This window comes from Crotalus tigris, unplaced genomic scaffold, assembly GCF_016545835.1.
Source record: "Crotalus tigris isolate CLP2741 ecotype Arizona unplaced genomic scaffold, ASM1654583v1 scf7180000024401.5802323, whole genome shotgun sequence".
Lineage (NCBI taxonomy): Eukaryota > Metazoa > Chordata > Lepidosauria > Squamata > Viperidae > Crotalus > Crotalus tigris.
This window is the reverse complement of record NW_024100569.1, coordinates 163,479-186,181: the sequence shown is the minus strand read 5'-3', so window position 1 is coordinate 186,181 and position 22,703 is coordinate 163,479. Positions and strand designations below refer to the sequence as shown.

The 22,703-nt window shown below is 39.9% G+C and overlaps 1 protein-coding gene across 1 annotated transcript; it reads left to right on the top strand.

Annotated features, from left to right (window-relative positions):
• The first annotated feature begins 6,064 nt into the window (after positions 1 to 6,064).
• On the top strand, positions 6,065 to 15,986 carry LOC120301888 (arylacetamide deacetylase-like 4). Its single transcript, XM_039329635.1, has 4 exons — positions 6,065 to 7,047; positions 9,621 to 9,837; positions 12,863 to 12,926; positions 15,076 to 15,986. The coding sequence occupies exons 1-4, from the start codon at positions 6,889 to 6,891 to the stop codon at positions 15,848 to 15,850; spliced, it is 1,215 nt and encodes a 404-aa protein (XP_039185569.1). The 5' UTR covers positions 6,065 to 6,888; the 3' UTR covers positions 15,851 to 15,986.
• Positions 15,987 to 22,703: the final 6,717 nt, after the last annotated feature.

The following is a 22,703-nucleotide window of genomic DNA, read 5'->3' as shown; positions in this document are numbered from 1 at the left end:
GGAGTGGGACCGCCTGCAGTTTCAAGATGGAGTAATCTATCAGAGGGGCTTCTCAGATGGGCTTGAAGAAAGGTGGCAACTCTTGCTTCCAGAGAAACACAAAGGAGCAGTACTGATGGTGCTCCACAACGAACATGGGCATTTGGGGCTAGAAAAGACTTTTAATTTAGTAGTGGATCGGTTCTACTGGTACGGCATGAAGAAGGAAGTTGGGGACTACTGTAGATCTTGTTTGCGTTGTATTAGTGAAAACCTCTGCCATCTAGAACTGTGCCAATGGGCCATTTACAGAGTCATGGGCCCTTGGACTTGGTCTGCATTGATTTCCTTTCCTTAGAACCAGATGCCAGTGGACAAGGATATGTGTTGGTCATGACTGATCACTTTACCCGTTATGCCCAGGCCTTCCCAACGAAAGACCAGCGCGCTGTTACGATGGCCAAAGTATTAGTGGAGAAATTTTTCGTACACTACGGGCTACCACAGCGCATACATTCTGACCAAGGGAGAGATTTTGAAAGTAGGCTGGTCAAGCAACTGCTGGGCTTGTTGGGTATTCGGAAGTCCCGCACCACCCCATACCATCCGCAAGGCGATTCGCAGCCTAAGAGATTTAACCGCACTCTCTTGGACATGTTGGGAACCCTCACTGAAGTGCAGAAACAGCATTGGACCCAACATATCTCCACCGTCATGCATGCCTATAACAGCACAAGGAGTGACATCACTGGGTATTCTCCATACCGGTTAATGTTTGGCAGAAAAGCCCGCCTGCCAGTGGACCTGGCTTTTGGTACCTTAATGGATGAGACCTCTTTTAAGTCTCACCGTATTTATGTGGACAGGTTGAGGAGGAGCTTAAAGGGGGCTTATGAAAAAAACGCAGAGGCTGCAAGGGTCCAGGAGCGGTAGAACAAGAGAAATTACGATCTGAGAGTAAGGGTCCAGGATTTACAGTTTGGGGACTGAGTGCTGTTAATTGGATATAAAAAAATATCATTTAGCTTTTTTATAACTTGTATATAATTTTTGATATTTTATGGATTGTTTTCTCCTTTTTTCTTTTTTTTCTTTTTCCTATTTTTTTCCTCTTTCTTTCTTTCTTCTTTTCTTTTTTCCTTTTTAAGTATTTTTTCTTTTTAATGTTTATGTCACTTATATTTATTATTAACTATTTTATAAGTTGTTAAAACTTGTTTAGGTTTCTTAAAATTTTAATTAAGCCTATATTCAGCTCTGGGAAGCTCAGGGGGGATGGAGGGGGTGGTTTGGGAGGGGTTGGGTGAGGGTTGTTTTGGGTTTTTTTTGTTTTTTATTGTTCTTTTTTTGTTATTTGTAAAAACTTTTAAAAATTCTCAATAAAAAGAAAAAAAGAAACTTGGGCCCCGCTGGGAGGCACAAATTGGCCAATCGGTGGGGCTCTCAGTTGTATGTGGTTAGCGAAAAACTACCGGGGTTGCCAGTATACCGAATACAATGGGAGGGAAGCACAGGACCTTCAAAAGCATGGCATCAGAACCATCTATTGCCCTTGCACGAGGCAGTACGAGCTACCCAGCCAGTTCCCGTAGATGAGCCCTGTGTAGTGGGAAGGGGAGTGGGAACCAGGGCGAAACCCGCCTCATCTCTAGAGAAGGAAGCAGAAGATTCTGACGAAGAAGAGGGGGGCATAGATTGGTTATGGTTATCAGGGGATATGGGGAGCGTGCCCCAGGCTGTGGGTGGCGAGGTAGAGTTAGAACAGCCAGGGCCTGACGGCTTGGAATCCACGCCTAGAATTTGCAAACAGGAGGGGACCCACCAGAGATTTGAGGCCAGGGATCAATCTGGGGAATGGCCAGAACAGGATGGATTGTTGCCCCCAGACATTGTAGAGCTAGGGGAATAGTTGGAGGTGGATCCAGCTACTTCACAGGGTCGTCAATCACCAGTGTCAGAGGTGGGGTTGCCAGTCCCGGGTACCCCCAGGGGTAGGGGGTCACCAGAGGATGGCGCTCATGATACTGTTGAGCCTAAGGTGCAGAGACCGAGGAGGGTGATACACCCGGTGAAGAGGCTAACATATGATGCCCTAGGACACAGTGTAGAGAGTGACACCCGCCCCTGATAATATAGACGCCGAGCAGAAAAGCTCCCTATTTTTGAGGGAACCAAAGAAACTGTTAGGTGGGGGGAGTGTATAGCGGGGCTGTCTGAGAGTGTTTGCAGGAGCTTGGTTGGGAAGGGAGAGATTGGGACAGCTGTTGCTGGCTTTGGGTGTGGCCAGTGTGGGCGGAAGAAAAGATAGAAAAGGGAAGGAAAGGAAAGGGCCAGGGGCTGCTGCTTTTGCAGTTCATCAGATGAAGGTAAAGGGACTGGAAGTTTTATTTGCTTTTCTTCCTAACGAGGATATTTTAAACAGAGGCTAGAGGGAGGGAGAGAGTGGAGTTTTATTGCTTCCTTCGTAAGGAGGATATCTCAAACAGAGGCAAGAGAGAGAGTGTGTAGAAAGGAGTTGGCTGAGGCTCCTAGCCTCAAATTTTAACATTAAAGATAAAGGGGGGGGGAGGGCTTTGATGCTGAAACCTGACTGAAGAAGAAGCAACAGAAGGAGAGGAGAGACTGGTGGTAGCTCTTGTTGCTGCAAAGCCTGGAGGTTATTTGGACTGTGACTATTGCTGCTGGTACAGGTTTTAGACATTGTGGGGGAGTTGCCCTGGGGTACGAGCTATTGCTACAGCACACTGACTGTTGTTGTTTCTACTACTGTCTGGAGCCAGGGTTTTCCTCCATCCCACTTGACTCTGAACGATCGCTGAGGAATCTTTTATTCCTGCTGCTATACCGGCCTTGGGCTGTTGGATATCACATAGCATTGACTATCATGACTGGTTATTTTCATTCCTGGAAGCCCCTCCTTGATGACAAGAGCCTGCTACCTACTAATTCTGCATGAGCTCCAACTGGAAGAGACATCTTAACCCCTGGAGAACACTACTGCAGGGCTTGACAAAGGGGGCTGGGGCTGGGAGGGCCTGGTTTTTGGTGGCCTCTGAGGGGGTAATGCTACATATTAAAGAAAATATTATCTATAATATTTATGGATGTATTGAATATAATGTATACTTAGTGCTATTTATGTAGAACACAGGGCATTTTGAAGACCTATCAGCTGTGAGCAGGTACATATTATAAGATTAGATCACGAAAGTTTAGTAAACAATAACAAAAAGAAAAATAGACATTGACAAAATATCAGATGAAGTTATGTACCGCAACAAAAATTAGCACCACTTGTTTATATTGCAAGTAAATGAAAATGAAATACTTTTCTTCCATATTTAATTCAATGACAGTGACAGATTTGCATTCAGGGGCAAAATGGATAAGATTCCTTTGTTTATCATGAATTTAACATACATATTTTGAAAAAAATAAACAGTGGCAGCTGAGCAGAGTAGACTGATAATTATCTGAACTGTAGCAAACACGAAGAATATTAATGTATATTTCTCCCCAAAAGATCTTCTTCTGAAAATACTACATACATTGAAAAAAATTCCTCATTAGGGCATCAATAGGTGAACACATTTGCATAATTATCATCTATATTTACATTAAAAAGCATTCATTCCCTTTACATTACTTATTATATTTTTAATCATCCCAAAAAGCAAATTCTCTATTATTGCACCTAGCAATAAAAATGCAAAATTTAGAATAGGGGCAATAAGTTTTAGAACAAAAATGATAAGAAAATATGTGAATACTAAATAGAATATGTAGGATAGGCAGTTCTCATTTAGCAGTGGTAGCATTATGCTATAGTGGTGATGAAATAACTTTGCAATCAATCCTTGCATTTACTGCCTTTGCAGTCTATAAAACACAGGAAAGCTGAACAACTGAGTTGCTGGTCCCAACTGTGGTTGCTAAACAAGCACTATCCATATGTAAATATACTGCCTATATCAAGAATATCTCAGAAATCACAAATAGACTACTACAAGTACATGGAATCAGCGTAGCACATAAGCCAACTAAAGCCCTTCAAAACATCTTAAGTAAACCCAAAGACCCAGCAACTCCAGAAGGAAAAACAGGAGTTATCTACAACATACAGTACAATGTAAGAACTGCAACAACAACTATGTAGGACAAACAGGCAGAAGATAGGCAGAACGCATCCATGAACACCAACTGGCAGTCAAAAAGCCAGTTGGTGAATTTTTTTTAATTTCACAACATACAGACAGATTTAACCATAGTTTCAATTGGGAAAATGTGACAATCCTAGACCAGGCCAACTCAAAAAGGCCAGAGAATTTCTAGAAGCCTGGCACTCTGACAAATCAGCCATCAATAGGCACACAGACAGTAACAACATCTATAGATTATGCAAAAGAGACAATAAACCAGCCCCAAAGAGAAAAAGACTCTAGCACCTATCCACCAGTAATCAGCACTCAGATCAGCATAGATTAATTCCAAGGTTACTTTCAGACCAACGATCAAGTAAGCAATACCCCAATCAAGAAGCTGCCACAGAGCCATTAGTAAACAGCTCAACCAAAGACCGCCCCACCCACCCAGATAGGCAAGACACCAGAATATAAAAACACAGAAAACAGCACTCCTTACTAGCACTGATGATGTTACCTAGTTAGAGTAATGAAACATCTGCAAGAAAACAAGCAAGCTCAGAGAGCACCAAGGACCCTTTAGTTGCATACCTGCATATTTTCTTAAGCTCTTGTGACTGACTGATGCTTGCTATGGCTGTTGTGGGTTGGATTCCCCAAAAAGTGAACCCCAAGGAAGATGCCATAATTAATAAAAATTTATTAAAATGGTTCCTATACTTACAGAAGTAGAGATTCAACCCTCATTGCGCCATAGTGAGTATGGAGTGCAGTGAGATAGAAAGTCTATGGACATGTCTCACAAAAAGGGTCAATGTCTGTGATAGAACAAAAGGAAAACTCCTTGCTGGAAAGTTCCCAATAAATACTAAATAATATCTCAACAACAATAATAACTTTATTACCGTCATAGACATCACTTTTTACAATATATTAAGAAAAAAATAAAATAAAAATAGTACTGACATTAATAGTAAATAATAACATCCATGTTAAGAAAATACATGTTCTCAAAATGTTAGGGTCACTCCCTAGTTTACGTGAGTGGAAAGCCGATAAGTGTGTGAGTAAATATAATGTTCCAAAAATTATTAGAGATATCTCCAAAAAATTGGCACAAGTTGACGGCTATAAATCTGTAACCAATTTTTTTCTTGTGGACATTGCCGCAACACAGTATTTTGCCACTGCATGTGAGATAGAAGGCTTTGAGTCCTGGAGGAGAAAGCCTACATAAAAATTGTCTGCCCTCCCTGGCAATCTCTCTAATAAGGGGAGAATATATATTGTCCTATGAACTCGGTATAACTCACAGTACAATAAAACATGTGAGATGTCTTCAACTTCTCCTTTACCACATATACATACCCATTCTGCTACTGGTGTTCTCTTATACCTGCCCTGGAGGAGTGCTGAGGGAAGAATATTAAATCTGACTCTGAAGAAAGCTATTCTTTGTTTTGGGAAGGTCAGATCATTCAGATATCTTGCCGATTCCCACACACTCTGTTTGATTCTATCCCTACTGTGGCAAGGCAACCTATTTAGTTCTTCTTGGAACTCTATGTCCTTTATTCTATTGGATACTACTTGCTTTGCTTGGTCAAAGCCTAGGGACATTAAGAATACCGATGAGAGCCCATAACAGCCCAGTTTATGATCTATCGCCTGCTTCTAGGGGGAAGGGAAGTTGTCAGTCAACACTAACGGGGACATCTCTCTGGAAAGAAATGCATTTTAAGCCAGTGAATGACCATCATGTTCCAAGCTCTTACCTGGATTTGGGGCATGCCTGTCTCAATTCTTAATGGGCATTTGGGGTTCCCTTGGGTGCAGCTAAGATGGCTCACAGGAATTTGGTTTGTATGGTTTCGAGCAAGTTTTTCTTGCTTGAAACCATGCAAATTCAAATATAGAATTTGCGCCAATATTTTGGCCTCGAAAAGTTTTAAGGCAGCAGGTACTAACTGACCTCTGCCTGTGTAAAAGTAATATTTGGTTGCATTTAAGGACTTATTGCAGTGTATGATCCAGGTGTGCCTTCCATGTCCCTTGCGAGTGGAAAACCAGCCCAAGGTATCTAAATGTTCTAACCTGTTCCAAACTATGTCCTTCTATTTTCCAGGTCTTTTAGCAAAAACTAAAATTTTTGATTTATCAAAGTTAAGGACCAACTTGTTCTGTCTGCAGTAGCCAAGTGTTGCCCTAATTGCTCTCTTCAGTCCTATAGGAGTTTGTGAAATAATGACCACATCGTCGGCATATAGAAGAATCGGGATTTTGCGATGTGCTAGGTTGGGTGCATGCAGATCAGAGTTCTGTAAGAGATCGATCAGGGGGTTGATATAGAAGTTAAAAAGGGAGGGAGACAGGATGCACACCTGCTGTGTTAAATAATATCCAGTTAAGCTTCAAATTGCATTGCATCTTTTGAATCTGGATCTCTCTTATTAGTGGAACAGCCTAACTAATTATAATTATTGCCTTGTGGCTACAAATATGAAATATATCAACCAGGTAGAAGGATGAATTCATTTAGCTTGCTCTATTGCAATCCTCTCCTAGTTGTGGTGACACTCCTACACATTAATAAAGAGTGATCGTCAGATGATATATTCCACCTCCTGACGCTATAAATGCTTCCATTCCAAAATCTTACTCATTCTTAACTGGCTTTAGATGAAAGCTTGCTTAAGCTATGGTAATTGCTAAAATCACTCTCAGGCAATATCTGTAATTTAGTTGAGACCTTTGTAAGTCACTGAACATGTGGTTGTTCACTGGTTTTTCACTTCTTCAGAGCTGGTTCGTGAAATATTTTTTGATTCCTTATTTGGCATCCAGGAAAATAGACCTTCATCTGGGTGACAAAGAGCCTTTCAAAGTCTGGCTGCTTCATTTTGTGATAATATGGACATTTTATTTGGTAAGAAGATCCTTCCTTCCTTCCTTCCTTCCTTCCTTCCTTCCTTCCTTCCTTCCTTCCTTCCTTCCCTCCTTCCTTCCTTCCTTCCTTCCTTCCTTCCTTCCCTCCCTCATATACGATCTGGGATCCTTATACATGATTAATAAATCTGTTTCTAGAGGAATAGTTTTATTCTGTATCTCTGAATCTCTGTTTTGGTTAGAAGCCAAGATCTGTATCCAACTGCTAAGTTCAAAAGCCAAAGTTACAGGAGCCACCATGACGACTGTTAAGACCTCTCATCAAGACAGTGTGCTAGAAATGAAGTTCCAGAAGAGTAGAAAGCTCTCATTGAGAATAATTGGATAATGTATTTAATGTGAGTTGAGGAACAATAGGAGAGATTATCCCAGGAAAGAAATGGAGTGAGGCAATCTCAGATGAAGCTTGTCAAACCAGTTTGATGGCATTCAAACTCCCTGATTATAGCAGATGCTTTTTGGTATGCCAAATTTATTTTTACTTTTTATCCATGTATGCTACTAACATGTCTTGAAATGAAAAATTCCTAAAAGCCATAAAGACCTGGCTTTCTCCCAGATCTTAGGCTAGGATAGGAGTTGAATTCATCACCTGTGTACTTAGTCTGTGAGCGCTACAGCATCTTGCTTGTGTATGACGGTTTTATGCTGGGAGGGAGATGTTTCGGTGGTTAATTACTCAGAATTATATTCTACAGGCAGTCCTCAATTTACCATCACAATGGAGCCCAAACTTTCTGTTGCTAATTGGGACAGTTGTTGAGTGAGTTTTGCCTCATTGTAAGACCTTTGTTGCCACAGTTCAGTGAAGTCATTAAGTTAGTAATATGACTGTTAAGTGAATCTGTCTTTCTCCATTGACTTTGCTTGTTAGAGATTTGCAAAAGGGGATCACAGTTGCCAAGCATCCAAATGTTGATCACGTGACCACAGGGCTGTTGCATCAGTCATAAATATGAAAAACAATCATCCAGTGTTGTTGTAATGTTGAACAGTCACAAAACAAATGGTTGTAAGTCAAGGCCTATCTGTATAAGATAATGGACATATAATATTTTAAAATAAGTAAATTAATTCAATATCCATTATAGGCAGACAATCTTGGTCACTGGAAAAAGTTGTGAACCAAAGTTTTCCACTAAAGGCAACTCATTCAAGGCAGACTATAATTCCTAAGTTTGTGTCAGTCGGGATAGAGCAATTATAATTATAATCACTTTTAACACAATATTGTTTGTTGTTTCCACCTATATATAGTGGGTAACATTCTTTCTGGAAAAAAAAATCTTTAAATTAAATGTTTATATGATAAATTCTAGAGTATAACTTTAAGTTAAATTAGAATTTAATCTTGGGTGCACTAATTGCCCTATCCCGACTGACACAAACCTAGGAATTATAGCCTGCCTTGAATGAGTTGCCTTTAGTGGAAAACTTTGGTTCACAACTTTTTCCAGTGACCAAGATTGTCTGCCTATAATGGATTTCAATTGCTTAAAATTTCACTTCAGTAGCCCAGGCCGTCTTGAACATGGCAGATCTGACCACAATCATTTATACCAATTTATATCAAACTTTGTGATCACCCCTTGAATTAATTTATAAATAATAACATCAGGCTGTTTTGACTATACCTGTACCAGGCACCTGCCCTGCCTGGACAATCCATCTGTTAACTTGCTCAAGCAAGTTTTTGTGCAGCCCATCCAAAACTGGATCACTGCTTCTGGCTCAGGGCTTGTCTTAATGGACACACAACAACATCTCCTACAATCCCAGACTAGCACCAACAGCTATTCACATCCACACAGAGCAAACAGGAGCATGCTTTCTCTTAGATCAGTTCACTCAGCCCTAGTCCCCACAGAGTTTGGAAAATGCTGATTTACAAAGCAACTTATGATGGGTTTTTTAAAAAATGTTCTAAAGCTAATTTGTATAAAAGGTGTAAGTATTATAAATACAGGTGGTCCTCGACTTACAACAATTCATTTAATGACCATTCACAGTTGCAACAACACTGAAAAAAGCGATTTCATAGTTACGCTTTTTGCAGCATCCCCATGATCATGTGATCAAAATTCAGATGCTTGGCAATGGCTTCATATTTATGACTGTTGCTGTGTCCCAAGGTCATGTGATCCCCTTTTGTGACCTTTTGACAAGCAAAGTCAATGGGAAAGCCAGGTTATCTTAACAACCAAGTTACTAACTTAACAACTACAGTGATTCACTTAACAACTGAGGCAAGAAAGGTCATAAAATGGGGCAAAACTCATTTAACCAATGTCTCATTTAAAAACAGAAAATTGGGGCTCAATAGGGGTTGTAAGTCAAGGATTGCCTTGTACTGATGTTTGAGGGGAGGGAAAAACTTGCATTGAACTAGTTTGAATATAATTATCATTAGCACTTTATGCCCATCAAAGTTGTTTCTATTGGGCAACAAATGAAACATATTTATGAATTAAGATTATTGTTTATTTTAGAATTTGTTGTAATTCTTTTTATTCATAATTTCTAAACTACCAATCTTTTCTTAATCTAAAACAGGGGAAGATTTTTGAGAAATTAGGCATCTGTACTCAAATCTGGTTTGTAAGATTTGTAATGCGTTTGGTGCCGCAGGTGAAGGAATCAAAGCTCTTAATTACAGATACAACGTTTGAAAATGTACCAGTAAGGATTTATCAGCCCCAAAAGATAAATCCTGGCCTAAGAAAAGGAGTGCTCTTATTTCACGGAGGATGTGGCATGTTTGGATCCAAAAGTAAGATATTTTGTATAATCAGTGCTTTTTTTGTTAAAAAAAAAAAAAGGTGCTGGAACTCACACATGTCATACAACCCGCCTTGCCTATCCTACAAGGTTCCATCCAAAAAAGGTGCCAGAACTCCATTCTGGACATTCTATGAGAAAAAAAGCCCTGCGTATAATATTAACTTTTCCTTTTTAAATCCATATAGATGAAACATATTCGTAATCTGTAGTATTGTAGAAAAAGCGAAGGAGGGAGAAAATAAAAGGATGGCTTTCCCAGAATTAGGAATGTGTTTAGCTATGTGCTTAAACCACCATGCTACATCCATCTTTGCTGGTTGTCCAAACAGTTAGAGTACAAAAGCTGAACTGAAATTGGAATGCAGCTGAGGAACAATGATAGAAATATACTGCCGTGCAAATCTAAAGTTAATGCCCAGAAAAGATTCTTTTCCATCTGTATTGAAAGTCTAGACACAAGCCTTAGAAAGATCTGAATTGCTCAATATTAGAGGCCATCCATTAGACTTGTAATCCACCAGATACCCTATCACAGTGGGGCGAACCTATGGCACCGGTGCCAGAGGCGGCACTCAGAGCCCTCTCTGTGGACACGTGTGCTGTTGCCTCAGTTCTAGGCCTTCAGCTGGGTTTTATAAAATCTTTTCGCTTTAGGCCTCCGCCGCCATGTACAAAAAAAAAAAAAAAGGTTCAATCAATCAGTCAATTTCAACTTCTCACGGGAAAAAAAAAGATCTTGCAAAGTTGGAATTGATTGATTGAACTTTTTAGTCCCACCCAGTCTGCTGTTACCACTGCAGCCATGCCCACCCAATGGGCCACACCCACCCAATGGGCCACACCCACCCGGCACCCGACGATGCATAAGTGGGTTTTGGGTTGCAGTTTGGGCACTCGGTCTCTAAAAGGTTCGCCATCACTGCCCTATCAGATAGATAGATTCTAAACCGGTTAGGACTGGAACTCAAAATTTTCCTTTTCAGCTTAGAAATACATATATTGTATTGACTCATTGATGCTTCAAAGACTATAATAGAAAGCAGAAAAATGATTTCTCTGGCTAATGACTTCTTCCTATAATACAAATGTGTAATATGCAATTTTGCACTCATCAACCTGCTTCCCAAAGGAGCAATCCTCACAGTATAATTAAAGTATCCGTTTGTATCTGTATTTTCGAAATGGCTTGCAAATCAAAAATCAGTCAAGTAGTTCTGTGTGACCTTTTTTTTTAATTCCACAATCAAAATACTCTCACCCAAGTACCCTTTTAATGAGGTGGTCTGTTCAAAATAGAAAACGCAATGCAGAGAAGAAATTGGGACATTAGAAAGTGGGGCAGCAACATCATATCGACAGAAGAGATATTACCTAGTTTGATAATGAAATGTCTGCAAGAAAACCACCAAGCTCAGAAAACACCAAGGACCCTACAGTACAAATCTGAGCTACAAACACTCTCTTCTATCTATATGATGTTGCTGTCCCAATTTCTAATGATACCTAGTTTGGTAATGATGGCCAAATCTGGCCCTAGGTTCTACTTCGGCTTATCTTTTCCAATAAGCAACTGAGTTAGAACAGTGGTTCTCAACCTTTTTAATGCCGCGACCCCCAACCGGTCGTAAGTCGAGGACTACTCAACTGGTGCAGCACCATTTGCAGACTGGGACTTTTGGCGGGCTCAGCAGGGCAGAGACAGCCTGGACAATGCCTATTGGCTTTTGAAAGCCAATAGAATTAGACTCTATTCAAAAGAGTCTATTGGCTTTCAAAAGCCAATAGAATAAAAGGGAGTAGCACAGCTAAGGAAAAGGGGGGAAAATGGCGGACTGCATTGTTTGGCGACCCCCATGAAATGGTCGTTCGACCCCAAATGGGGCCCCGACCCACAGGTTGAGAACCACTGAGTTAGAAGATCATTTAAAAGCAATGTACTCTGATAAAGTGGGGTCTTCCTATGGAATGGATTCCATTTAATTCTATGGCACAAGAAAGGAACTTCAAAGCAAAAGTTAATTGATTCAGAAATAGTCATCTGTCCAGTTACATCAGAAGAATTAAAGCATCCAATAATATGTGAGCATAGCCATAGAAAAGAACATTGTATTTTGAGCAAAAGTAAAAGAAACATTTGCAAAGGAAAAAACATCAAAATGGTAAGATATATCTTCAGTGCTTCCCAAGATTGAGCTTTGTTTGTGATGGCTTGGGAACAGCTGAATGCTCTCTTGCCATACCATTTTTGTGCATAAAGTAATTTTGCTGCCGTCAACATATATAACATCAAAGTTCCAAAGTTTTTTCAAGTTCTTTATCCATTAGACCTAAAAGAAAAGCCTCTGGTTTTATCTTTATATTCACTTTAAGAATCTTCGGTATTAAGATGTGAATCCTATTCCAATATTTCTTCGTTTTATCATATCTCCACCGTAAATGGTAAAAAGTTCCATCTTTCCATTTCCATTTCCAACATTCATTTGAAATACCTTTATATATTCTTGATAATTTATCCGGTGTTAGATACCAGTGATATTTCATCTTATAAAATGTTTTTTTAATTGTATTTTAAAATTATAATTCAATGTAAATGTTAGACCTTTTGTCTAAAAGATCTTTCCATATTCTCCCATTGTTCAAGCATTATATGACGTACAAAATTCTTTGCTACAGAATCATACAATGGTTTACATCCTCCTTCTCCATATTCAAATTCAATAGCAAATTATAAATCTTAGCAACAATATGCTCATCACTACAAATTGCACTACTTTCAGCAGTAGGATATCCAATTCATTTTCCACAAAAATCAAATCCATAACTCTTTTTATCTAATTTAAACCTTTCTTTCAATTGTAAATATGTAAACCAATGGCAAACACCTTCTTCTGATTCTAACTCTTTTTTAGACTTGAGGATAGGGTTACCTTGATTTGGCCATAAGTCAAAACAATATCAATAACATATTTGCAATGCAGAAGTACCTGAACATTAATACTTATTTTTTCCCCTAGAAACTTATAGTGCTTTATGCTGCTATCTTGCTCGAGAAAGTGATTCAGTGGTTGTATATGTAGAGTAAGTGATTTTATTTACATGCTTTGCCTTCCTTATTTTTATTGCAACTTTTAATATTTTTGCATTTTATTTTGTATTTATAGTTGTTAAGTTTGGGCACTGCTTGATGAAAAGGGGGGTAAAAATAATAAAGATATTAATTAATAAGTTTGGCTGAAATTCTGTGTCCCTAAAAGACTGTCCCAGGTACCACAGAATATATTTTCAGCCTAAAAGAGAAATTCAGTCTCTTGGTTCTCTCTCCCCCCCCCCCAGCTATCACACAACCATCAGTGACTTTTTGTCTCCATCAATGATGTTTCAACATCAGGAAAGGCAAAGCAACATATTAGGAGCAGATCAAAGGAACATTTGGATTTGCACAGGACATAGTTTTGCTATTCTCCAAAAATTCCTAAGGAAGACTCTGCCATGGAGACATCATTCATTTCTTTCCCACTCCTCTAGTCATAAAAGTAAAAGGGAAAAGGAAATGGGCTAATTCCTTCTCTTTCCCAACTGAGCTAGTAAAAGGGGATCAGTGCCCTGCACCCTTCCTTGGACTTTGTCTTCCAAGAGAAGCAGAGAAATTATGCAAAGTACTTTAAGGATCTGCAGAACAAAATACTGCACATTATGTAACTTTGCCAAAACTGCCATATTATTACATCCTTTTTGTCTTGTGCAAATCAGGTTCACCAATCCAAATTTATTTTGCCTGCATCTTAGAGACATCTTTGGAAAGTATTGCCTAAATTAGTTAGGAAATCAGGAGTTTCCCTTATTCTGCCCCCTGGTGGCAGAGAGACATTATCCTTGAGAAGAAATTAAGGAAGTATTTAATTGATTTCAAATAGCTGTAAACACCATATCATCATTACAGTCTCTTCTGTTTCATTTTCCTGCTTATTTTGGACCCTGGGTCTAATAATATAATAATGCAATACAGGTAGTCCTTACTTACAGACCATTTGTTTTGCAACCGTTCCAAGTTATGACAATGCTGAAAAAAACTTACAACCGTTCCTCCAAATTGTGACTATCACAACATTCACTCAGTTATGTGATCACCATTTGTTACCTTCACACCTGGCTTCTGACAAACAAAGTCAATGAGGAAGTCCACAGAAATTCACATGTTGCAGTCATATGATATCTTGCTTGACTATGTGTGATTCACTTAGTAACCTTGGTATGGGTCCATGTTATTTGAGGGACCCAATGGAATTGCCTCTCCTACTCATGCAGAGGAGGCGTGTCTGCAAGTCCCATCAGCCCAATTGTTCCAGCTGGCGAGGTCCAGGAGGAGGGATTTTTCTGCTGTTGCTCCTGGCCTCTGGAACATCTTGCCCCCACCCGATGTGAGGTTGGGCCCAGCCCTGCTATCTTTTTTGTAAAGGCCTGAAGATGTGGCTCTGCCAGTCAGCTTGGAGCCCAGTGGGGGATCAGCACAATGGAAGTGGTTGATTGATTGAGTAATAACAGATCCCATCTCCCACTCCCACTCCGCCCCGCCCTCCTAGTGTGTATGTCTTTGGTTTTAATGCTGGTTTTTAACTTTCTATGGTTTAGCTTTTACGTAACTATAAGCCACCCAGAATTACCCTATTGTAAGATGGGCGGCCAATAAATTTTATAAACAAACAAACAAATAATCAAACAAACAAACTGCAGCAGATCCCACATTGTAAGTTGGCACGGCTACGTGACATTTCATTTTGGAATGAAATTGCCACTCCCAATTGTAGTCAGAAAGTGAGGAATAATATTTCCTCCTTATAAAAAGAAGTGAGGACTTATTGTAGTCAATAAGGGGGACTAATATTTCCTCCTTATTTTCCTGTATGTGGCTCTGTAGCTCTATCCTTCTGATCCTTCTTTTGTTCCAAAACAAAGAAGTGGAAGGAATCTCCAGAGCAATTATGCACTGGCAGAAGTAGCAGAGAAATCTATCCATGGAGAAGGGAATTGCTGTTCCTATCAGTAGTGAAAGTACAAGATGTTCAACTGTCATCTCCTTATCGAAATAGTAAAAATATACTAAAGTTAAACAATTGATAAAGTGCATCCTTTTTATTGGAACCCAACAATGTTTTCAAGGACTATCTCAGAGTACCTAATTCCTTCCTAGAAAATTTCAAAGTCTGACAAAGTCTATTCATTCTTGCAGGTATCGTTTAGGTCCTGAGCACCAACATCCTGCCCAGTTGTTAGATGCCCTAGCTACCATCTGGTATTTTATGAAACACTCCAAAGACTATGGAGTCAATTCAAATCACATTGTTCTTGCTGGAGATAGCAGTGGTGGGACAATGGTTGCTTGGATTTGTGAAGAATTGGTAAAAACAGGGAACCTGCCAAAAATCCGAGCACAGATCTTGATATATCCTTTCCTGCAGAGTATAGATCTCATGCTACCATCTTATCTTCAAAACCATCACGGTCCTTTTCTAACCAGAAAGCGGGTTGTAAACTTTGGTTTAAAATTTATTGGGAACGAGCATGTAGACAAAGAAAAAATAGCAAGGAATGGCCATGTTCCTGAAGACATGAAGGAGAAATTCAAGAAATGGATCAGTGAGGATCTTATCCCCAGAGAATTTAAAGCCCGAGCTTATGATCGCCCAATGGCAGCTCCATTTTCAAAGGAACTGTATGAAGCATCTCGACTGAATGATAAGACATTGCAGTCACCCATTATCAGTGAGGATGACATTGTAAAGCAACTTCCTGAGACCTACATTTTGACCTGTGAATATGACCCACTTCGGGATGATGGACTGCTCTACAAAAAGCGACTAGAAGACAATGGAGTGCCTGTGACTTGGAATCATGTAAAAGAGGGAGGTCATGGATTTATAACATTTATCAACAGTAGATGTTTTGAATTTTCATATACAAAACCAGCAATTGGAAACATTGTTTCCTTTATTAAAGGGCTATAAAAACAAGGACAGCAAATTACCCTGAAGTCGCCCATTTGTACTTAGATAAGGAATAACCAAAATATATTCCTTAAATCTTTCATTTCTATGATGGCTTCTTGATATGTATAAATGTATAAAATACATTTCCTTGCCATTGGGTCCAAATTGAGTTATTATCTTATTTTCAACCACAAGAATTGGTCTGGTTATTTTGATTTGGATTGGTTTGGTTTTTCTCTCTCCCTTCATATAGTAGATCCTTGAACAGTTGTCATTTATCAGGCTGAGGAAAATGTTGATGCCAGTCATTGTCCTCAAATTGTTATTGTTATTTCAAGGTGTCTTCTGTTGCTCAAGTATACTCAAAATAGGCTACAGAAATTAAATAAATAAAAAGAAGCAGCTGAAACATTTAAGAAACTTCTAACAGAGCCTACAGGTAAACTACCTGACTATTGCAAATTTGACCACAGCAGGTCATTAAATAAAGAAGGGCAGGGTAGGGCAGGATAAAGGAGAGGAGAGGAGAGGAGAGGAGAAAGGGAGGAGAGGAGAGGAGAGGAGAGGAAAGGAAAGGAAAGACCTCTCCCCCTGTGTTTTTCTACTCTGTAAAATATAATTTTATGCTGGATTATACTGACCAGATTGCCTGGTACATTTTACTACCATTAACACAAACTCCATTACGTTGATTGGCTCCCTGATTCTTACACTCCACAGCCATTTTATCTGGGGCTGCTGAACTGGATGCCTCATTCACCAGTTTAAAAGGCAGAGAGAGTGCCCTCAAGACACCAACCACCCCCAGGCTTGTGCACGACTACTGAAAACCCATGCTAGCTGACAGACAAGATCTTAATGCTCTTCTGGAAGGCTAAGAGAGTGGGGGCCAACCTTATCTCTGGGGGCAAGACTTGATAGGGCAGGGCAGCAACAGAGAAGGTTCTCCTCATAGACCCTGCCTGTTAAATTCTTTGGCCGACAAGGTCCATAACATGCACTGACTGAATGAGATTAGGTCAATATAATTGGAATGAAACGATTCCTCAGTTAACCCCAGCCCTTGCCATCAAGGGCTTTAAAGGTCATAACAAATGCCTTGAATTGGACCCAGAAGCAAACTGCCACCCAATGTAGCTCACTCAGCAGAGGTGCTACATCAGCTGTCCTAATGGCACCTAAGACTTCTAGTGAAGCTGCATTCTCACAAGCTGCAGCTTCTGGATACTTTTCCAGGGTAGCTGCCCATAGTGTGCATTGCAATAGTCCAAATGACGAGGGCATGAATGAAGGAAAGGGTGCAGCTGGTGCACAACACAAAGTTATGTGTTAGTCTAGCCATGATTGCCACCTGCTCCTTGAGCAGAAGTCCTGGGTCCAGAAGCAATGCAACCCTAAGCAAGACCAAATATGGTAAGTGCCCAGATACCAAAGAGCCACCACCCACAGCCATTCTATCTTACCACTGCAAAGCACTGCAAAAAACATCCACAGCATCACTTAATTCACCCGGGATGGAGATGTGCAATTGAGTATCATCTACATACTGATGACGCCTCATCCCATGCTGATGGATGATCTTATTCAGCAAGTTCATGTAGATCTTTTTTAAAAAAGAAAGAAAGCAATGAGAGCACCAAGCCCTGCCACACCCCACAAAACAGGAGCCATAAATTGGACATGTTGCCCCTATCAACAACGATTGAAACCAACCTTGGAGGAAGGAGCTGAATCAGCACAAAACTCTTCTCCCCACCCCAACTCTCAGAGCTTATCAAAAAGGATAGTATGATTGACGCTATCAAAGGATGACAAGGGATCAAGAAGAGTCAGGATAATCTCCCACCAGAGATTATCCAAAAGTGCAACCAATGCTATTGTATTTCTGTCCCATATCAAGGCCTGAAACCTGACTAGAAGGGGTTGAGATAACCTGTAACATCCATGATCCACTGCAGTGCCACCACTTTCTCAACTCAAAAAGATGAGAGAGTAGCCAAAAATTACCCAGAATGATGGGGTCTAGCTATGGCTTCTTGAAAAGACGAACCTGTGTCACATTAAATGATGTTTGGAACACCCCCTCCCTCAAGGATGAATTAACCATCACTAGGACCGACCCACATGTCAATTCCCAGGCAGCCTTGATCAGTCAGGAGGGGCAGGAATCTAGATCCAAGCCCAAGACCCTATGCACTTCCTTGGGTCAGACAGGATCAAACTATTCCTAGATAACTGGGTAAGTAAGCTCTTGGTCACCAACTGAGAATAAATCTGAGTGATTTAACCCACCAGATCACAGCATTTTTTTCTGCACAGCCTTGAAGGTAAACCTCCAAGCCCCAATTACCCAGGAGAGTCCTGGTAATCTTAAAAAGGTTAGTAAGCCTATTGTGAAGCCAGGATGAAAATTTTATATAACAAATGATAACAAAAATGTTGAAAGAGCATCAAAGGACAATTTAAAAAAAGAACAGCAAAAAGTGGGCAGGTCTGGGAAGGAAAAATTAATCTTTTGGAAGTAGGTAAATGATATAACCACTGTTCTGTAATAATGCCTGCAGCAGAAATTAGGGAGTCAAGCCTGGGAAAATGCAAGAAGGCAACAAAGCTGATAACTGTGCTTGCAAAAGTGTGTGTTGTGTAGCTTTAACCTCTCCTCATCGTTTTTGGCAGGTTTGAATACAATCAACCATTGTAGAGGATTCCCTGATGGATCTGAGCTTTAGCAGCATTGATGTGCAGTGATTTTCATGTGCCAAAAATAGACCTGGGTGTAAACCAAATAACTTCTCACTATCTGATCTAGGGTATCCAGCAGGTTTTCTTTTTCTGTCTTGCATTGTTTAACATTTACTTGGAACCACTAGATGAACCATTAGAATCTCTTCTCCTTCTTGCCATATAAATGTCAGTCCTTCCAGGTAAACCAAGCAGGAAGTGCATTAACAGAATCTTGCAAGTCTAAAAGTAGAAATTTCCCACCACCACTTTTAACTGCTTGATTCATTAGGGCAGGTTCTTCCTAAATTTCTTTCTTTGATCATTATGCCACTGGGAGCTCCTGCTTCTTTTGACTGATTGTTTCATAGGAAGCATCTTTTCCCATGATTCCCCAAGGTCATCCACACATGCCATTACATCAAGTAAGCCAAAGTTGGGGCATTCAACCTATACTGGCTAAGGCCATATTATTCCTAAAAGGACAGATTCTGCCTGGAAATACCCCTTGATAATCAGTGATGGCTGGATTGCCAAGTAATAGAAGTGCTAACAATCCCACTTAGACTATTATTCTAGCTTTGTAGCTGCGACTGTTCCCAAAGAGGTCATATCTATACATAAATTGCTGAAGAGGGAATAAATGCATCTTGGCTCCAGTTTGCAGATACAGTATGCATCTCCATAGGTGTCAAGAGCAGGGTAGCACAGAAGAAACTGTCTCTTGTCTGGATTTGACTACTATCCATGGTGGCCCAGAGATCCGAACAAGAGGAGAAAAAAATCATGGGACTTTGTTTTTGCTTGTTTTTGCATATAACTTTGTTTATGCATATGATAATTGCAGCAAAATGTTTATATGACCAAGGATGAAGTAATGGTTGGGGAAGATGATGGAAATTGTTGAGATGGCTGAATTGACTTCTTTGATCACTGTCAATATTTTTTTATGAAATCCCTTATGGATTTAATGTGAAAAACAAAAAAAAATGAACTTATGATTCATGTTTTTGATGTTTAGGCAAGATAGATTATACAAAGAAGAGAATTATGTTGGAACCATAATGTAAAAGGTAATTTATATTTGTACTTATAATTGCTCTATAGAAGTTTGGAAACCACTTTTTTTTGTATCTTTACAAATTGTACCTCCACACCCACTATGGACACCCCAAATTCCAGATGTTTGAGACCCAAATCCATTTATTATGGATCAAACCAAATTTATACTTCAAACCAGCTTTTCATAATGACCATTTGATTGGGGAGAAAACTGTGAAGGTTTGCTTTCAAATGTCAACTTAAGACTAACTTTTCTAAAAAGGGTATCAGGAAGTTCCCTAGCTATGCTGACTCAGGAATTCTGGGAGTTGAAGTCCATGAGTCATAAAAGAGCCGAGGTTGCCTACTCTGCCCTAGATGCTTTCATGATCAAGAAAATCACCAGAATAAAGAGAAATTATACATTACTTTCTTTTTTACTATGATAAGCTAGCAGCTACAAAGATTAAGATGTAACAGTATAACTGTTACATAGAATAAAAATTAATGTATTTATTTATATAAAAATAAGTTGTTTACCAATCTGCAGATCCTTAATTGAATAGTCAGTTCAATTAAGTGTCTTGCTGAATACCACAAAAATGCAAATCATCACAGCAAGTTACCAGAGACTCTGAAAATCTGTTACAAAATGATCAGACCTTTCATATCATCAGAAGTCCAGGCTGCTGGAATCCATCCATTCCAGCCAATATCCCTGATTCTTGATTGGTTCTTCACAGGCTAGCTGGAACATTCTGAATCATGTGTTGTCACCTTTATATTTCCAATATGTCTACATCAGTAGTTAATACATTCTATAAAGAAACTCCTATTTTGCCTTCTCCACCCTCTTATTTTAATTTTAATTAAAACAGACTTGCTTGTCAATGCCTAGGCTTCCACAAAGGGCCTAAATCAAAGTACCAACTCCATTGTGTGTTAAGCATTATTTCTTAGTGTGAGTAGCCTTCCCCTGTAGACATTCACACTTGAACTGTGTAACCACTATGATACTTTATTCCAAAAAGCTATGTTCCTTCACAAGTTTGGTTTACTTCATGAGCTTACTTCACAAGTTCTCTTTTATTTCACACATTACCTCACAAGTTTGTTTTACATCTCAAATTCATTTTCTTTAGACATCTAGGGACACATGGAACGTGATATTAAACACAGGATTAAATAGCATGCTTTCTGTAGTTGATCAGGAATGAGATTGTTAGGGAGGAGAAAGGAGAAAGGAGAAAGTCAATGAAATATTATTCTAGAAGATCTCCATTTATGGATAAATGAAAAGAAGGATTTAATTTTTGTTACATTATCTCAATGCTAACAGGGAGGGAAACTACTTTGAAATGAAGATGTTTAAAAAGACCTATTAAGTGGAATAAAAGGAACATACAGTCTTTCCGACAAAGTAGAACTTCTAATGCCAAGGTGAATACATGTATTAATAATTCATACTATGATATGCCTTAATAATCATACTAAGATTATAAACAGAGTAAGAACTACAGCTTTGATGACGTATTTGAGATTCTCCAAAAATGTAAATTTAGATAAAAGTAGAATTATTGACTCTTTTCAAAGTTTTATAATGCTAATCTCTCTTAGAGTGGTGTTGTAAATGTTTGAGAAAATGATACTCTTCAAATATTTTCAAAATAGTTTTCTTCAACCAAAATTATTTGATTACATCAATTCATAAAGTTCAGACTGCCCCAGGAGCTGTTGATACAGTTCTACAGAGCAATTATAGAGTCTGTCATTTGTACTTCCATAACTGTCTGGTTTCATACAGCAACCAAACAGGACAGGAACAGACTTCAATGAATAGTTAGAACTACAGAAGAAACCATTGCAACCAGCCTGCCTTCCCTAGAGGACCTATATTCTGCATGGGTCAGAAAGAGGACTGAAAAAATATTTACAGAATCCTCACATTCTGGGCATAAACTGTTCAACTCCTCCTCCCAGGACACCACTATAGGGAATTGCATGCCAAAACAACTAGACACAAAGACCGTTTTTTTCCCTTGTGCTATCACTCTATCTTATGTCCTACTCCTGCGGTATGGCTGTGTCATTATTATTATCCTCATCTTCTCTATCCCCTCTTATTGGTATCATTATTATGATTATTTATTGTTATGCATGTACATTGAGAGCTTCTGCACCAAAGACAAATTCCTTATGTGTCTAATCACTCTAGGCCAAATAAAGTATTCTGTTCTATTATACCAGACATGTCAAACACAAGGCTCAGGGGCCGGATGCAGCCCGCGAAGTGGTTTCATGTGGCCCGCGAAGCTGTCCTGGAAACAGTGAGGGAATGCCCCCACTTCCTTGGCCCTGGCCCAGGCCGGCCGGTCAGGAACCAATGTACAATTTTGTGGTGGCCATCTATGCTGAAACACATTCAGTCTCCCTCTGACTTTGCCCTAGTACCCATCATGAACAACCTGGCTAAGGAAAGCAAGCACAGCAGCAGCAGCCTTGAGGAGGAGCTAAGTGCAGCTAGGTGCCACCTTGGGAAAGTGGGTGTGCCAGGTGTGCTCAAGGTGTGCCAGGTGTGCTCAAGGGCCAGGCTGGGCATTTGACCTCTGCTTCCCAGGGCTCTGGGCAGCCCACACCACCATCCAGCCCCCTCCACATGGCCAGAGAGGAACAGTGAGGCTCCTCCAGTGGACCATGCCTTGGCAGTTGCCCTGGTCCCACCCCCTTCTGCCAGAGACCCTCAGATCTGTCCCACTCCTGCCTAGGCCCCCACATGCACCATTGACGCAAACAATGTAGAGCTGGTCATGCCCACCCAGTAGACCACACCCACTCCCTCCACACCCACCCAATAGGCTGCACCCACCCTGGCCACACCCACCTGCCCCCCCCCAAGGGCAACTGCAACGCTGATGCGGCCCTCAATGAAATTGAGTTTGACAACCCTGTGTTATACTCTACTCTTCAGATATTCAGTTATTATAATTGAGGCATTACAATCCCAAACATCTAAAGCAAACTGGATTATCAAAAATGGTTGCAAAATACTATGTGTATTAAATGTCTGAAACTGAAACTGAATTTATTTAAACTTGACTTGTTTTGTGTT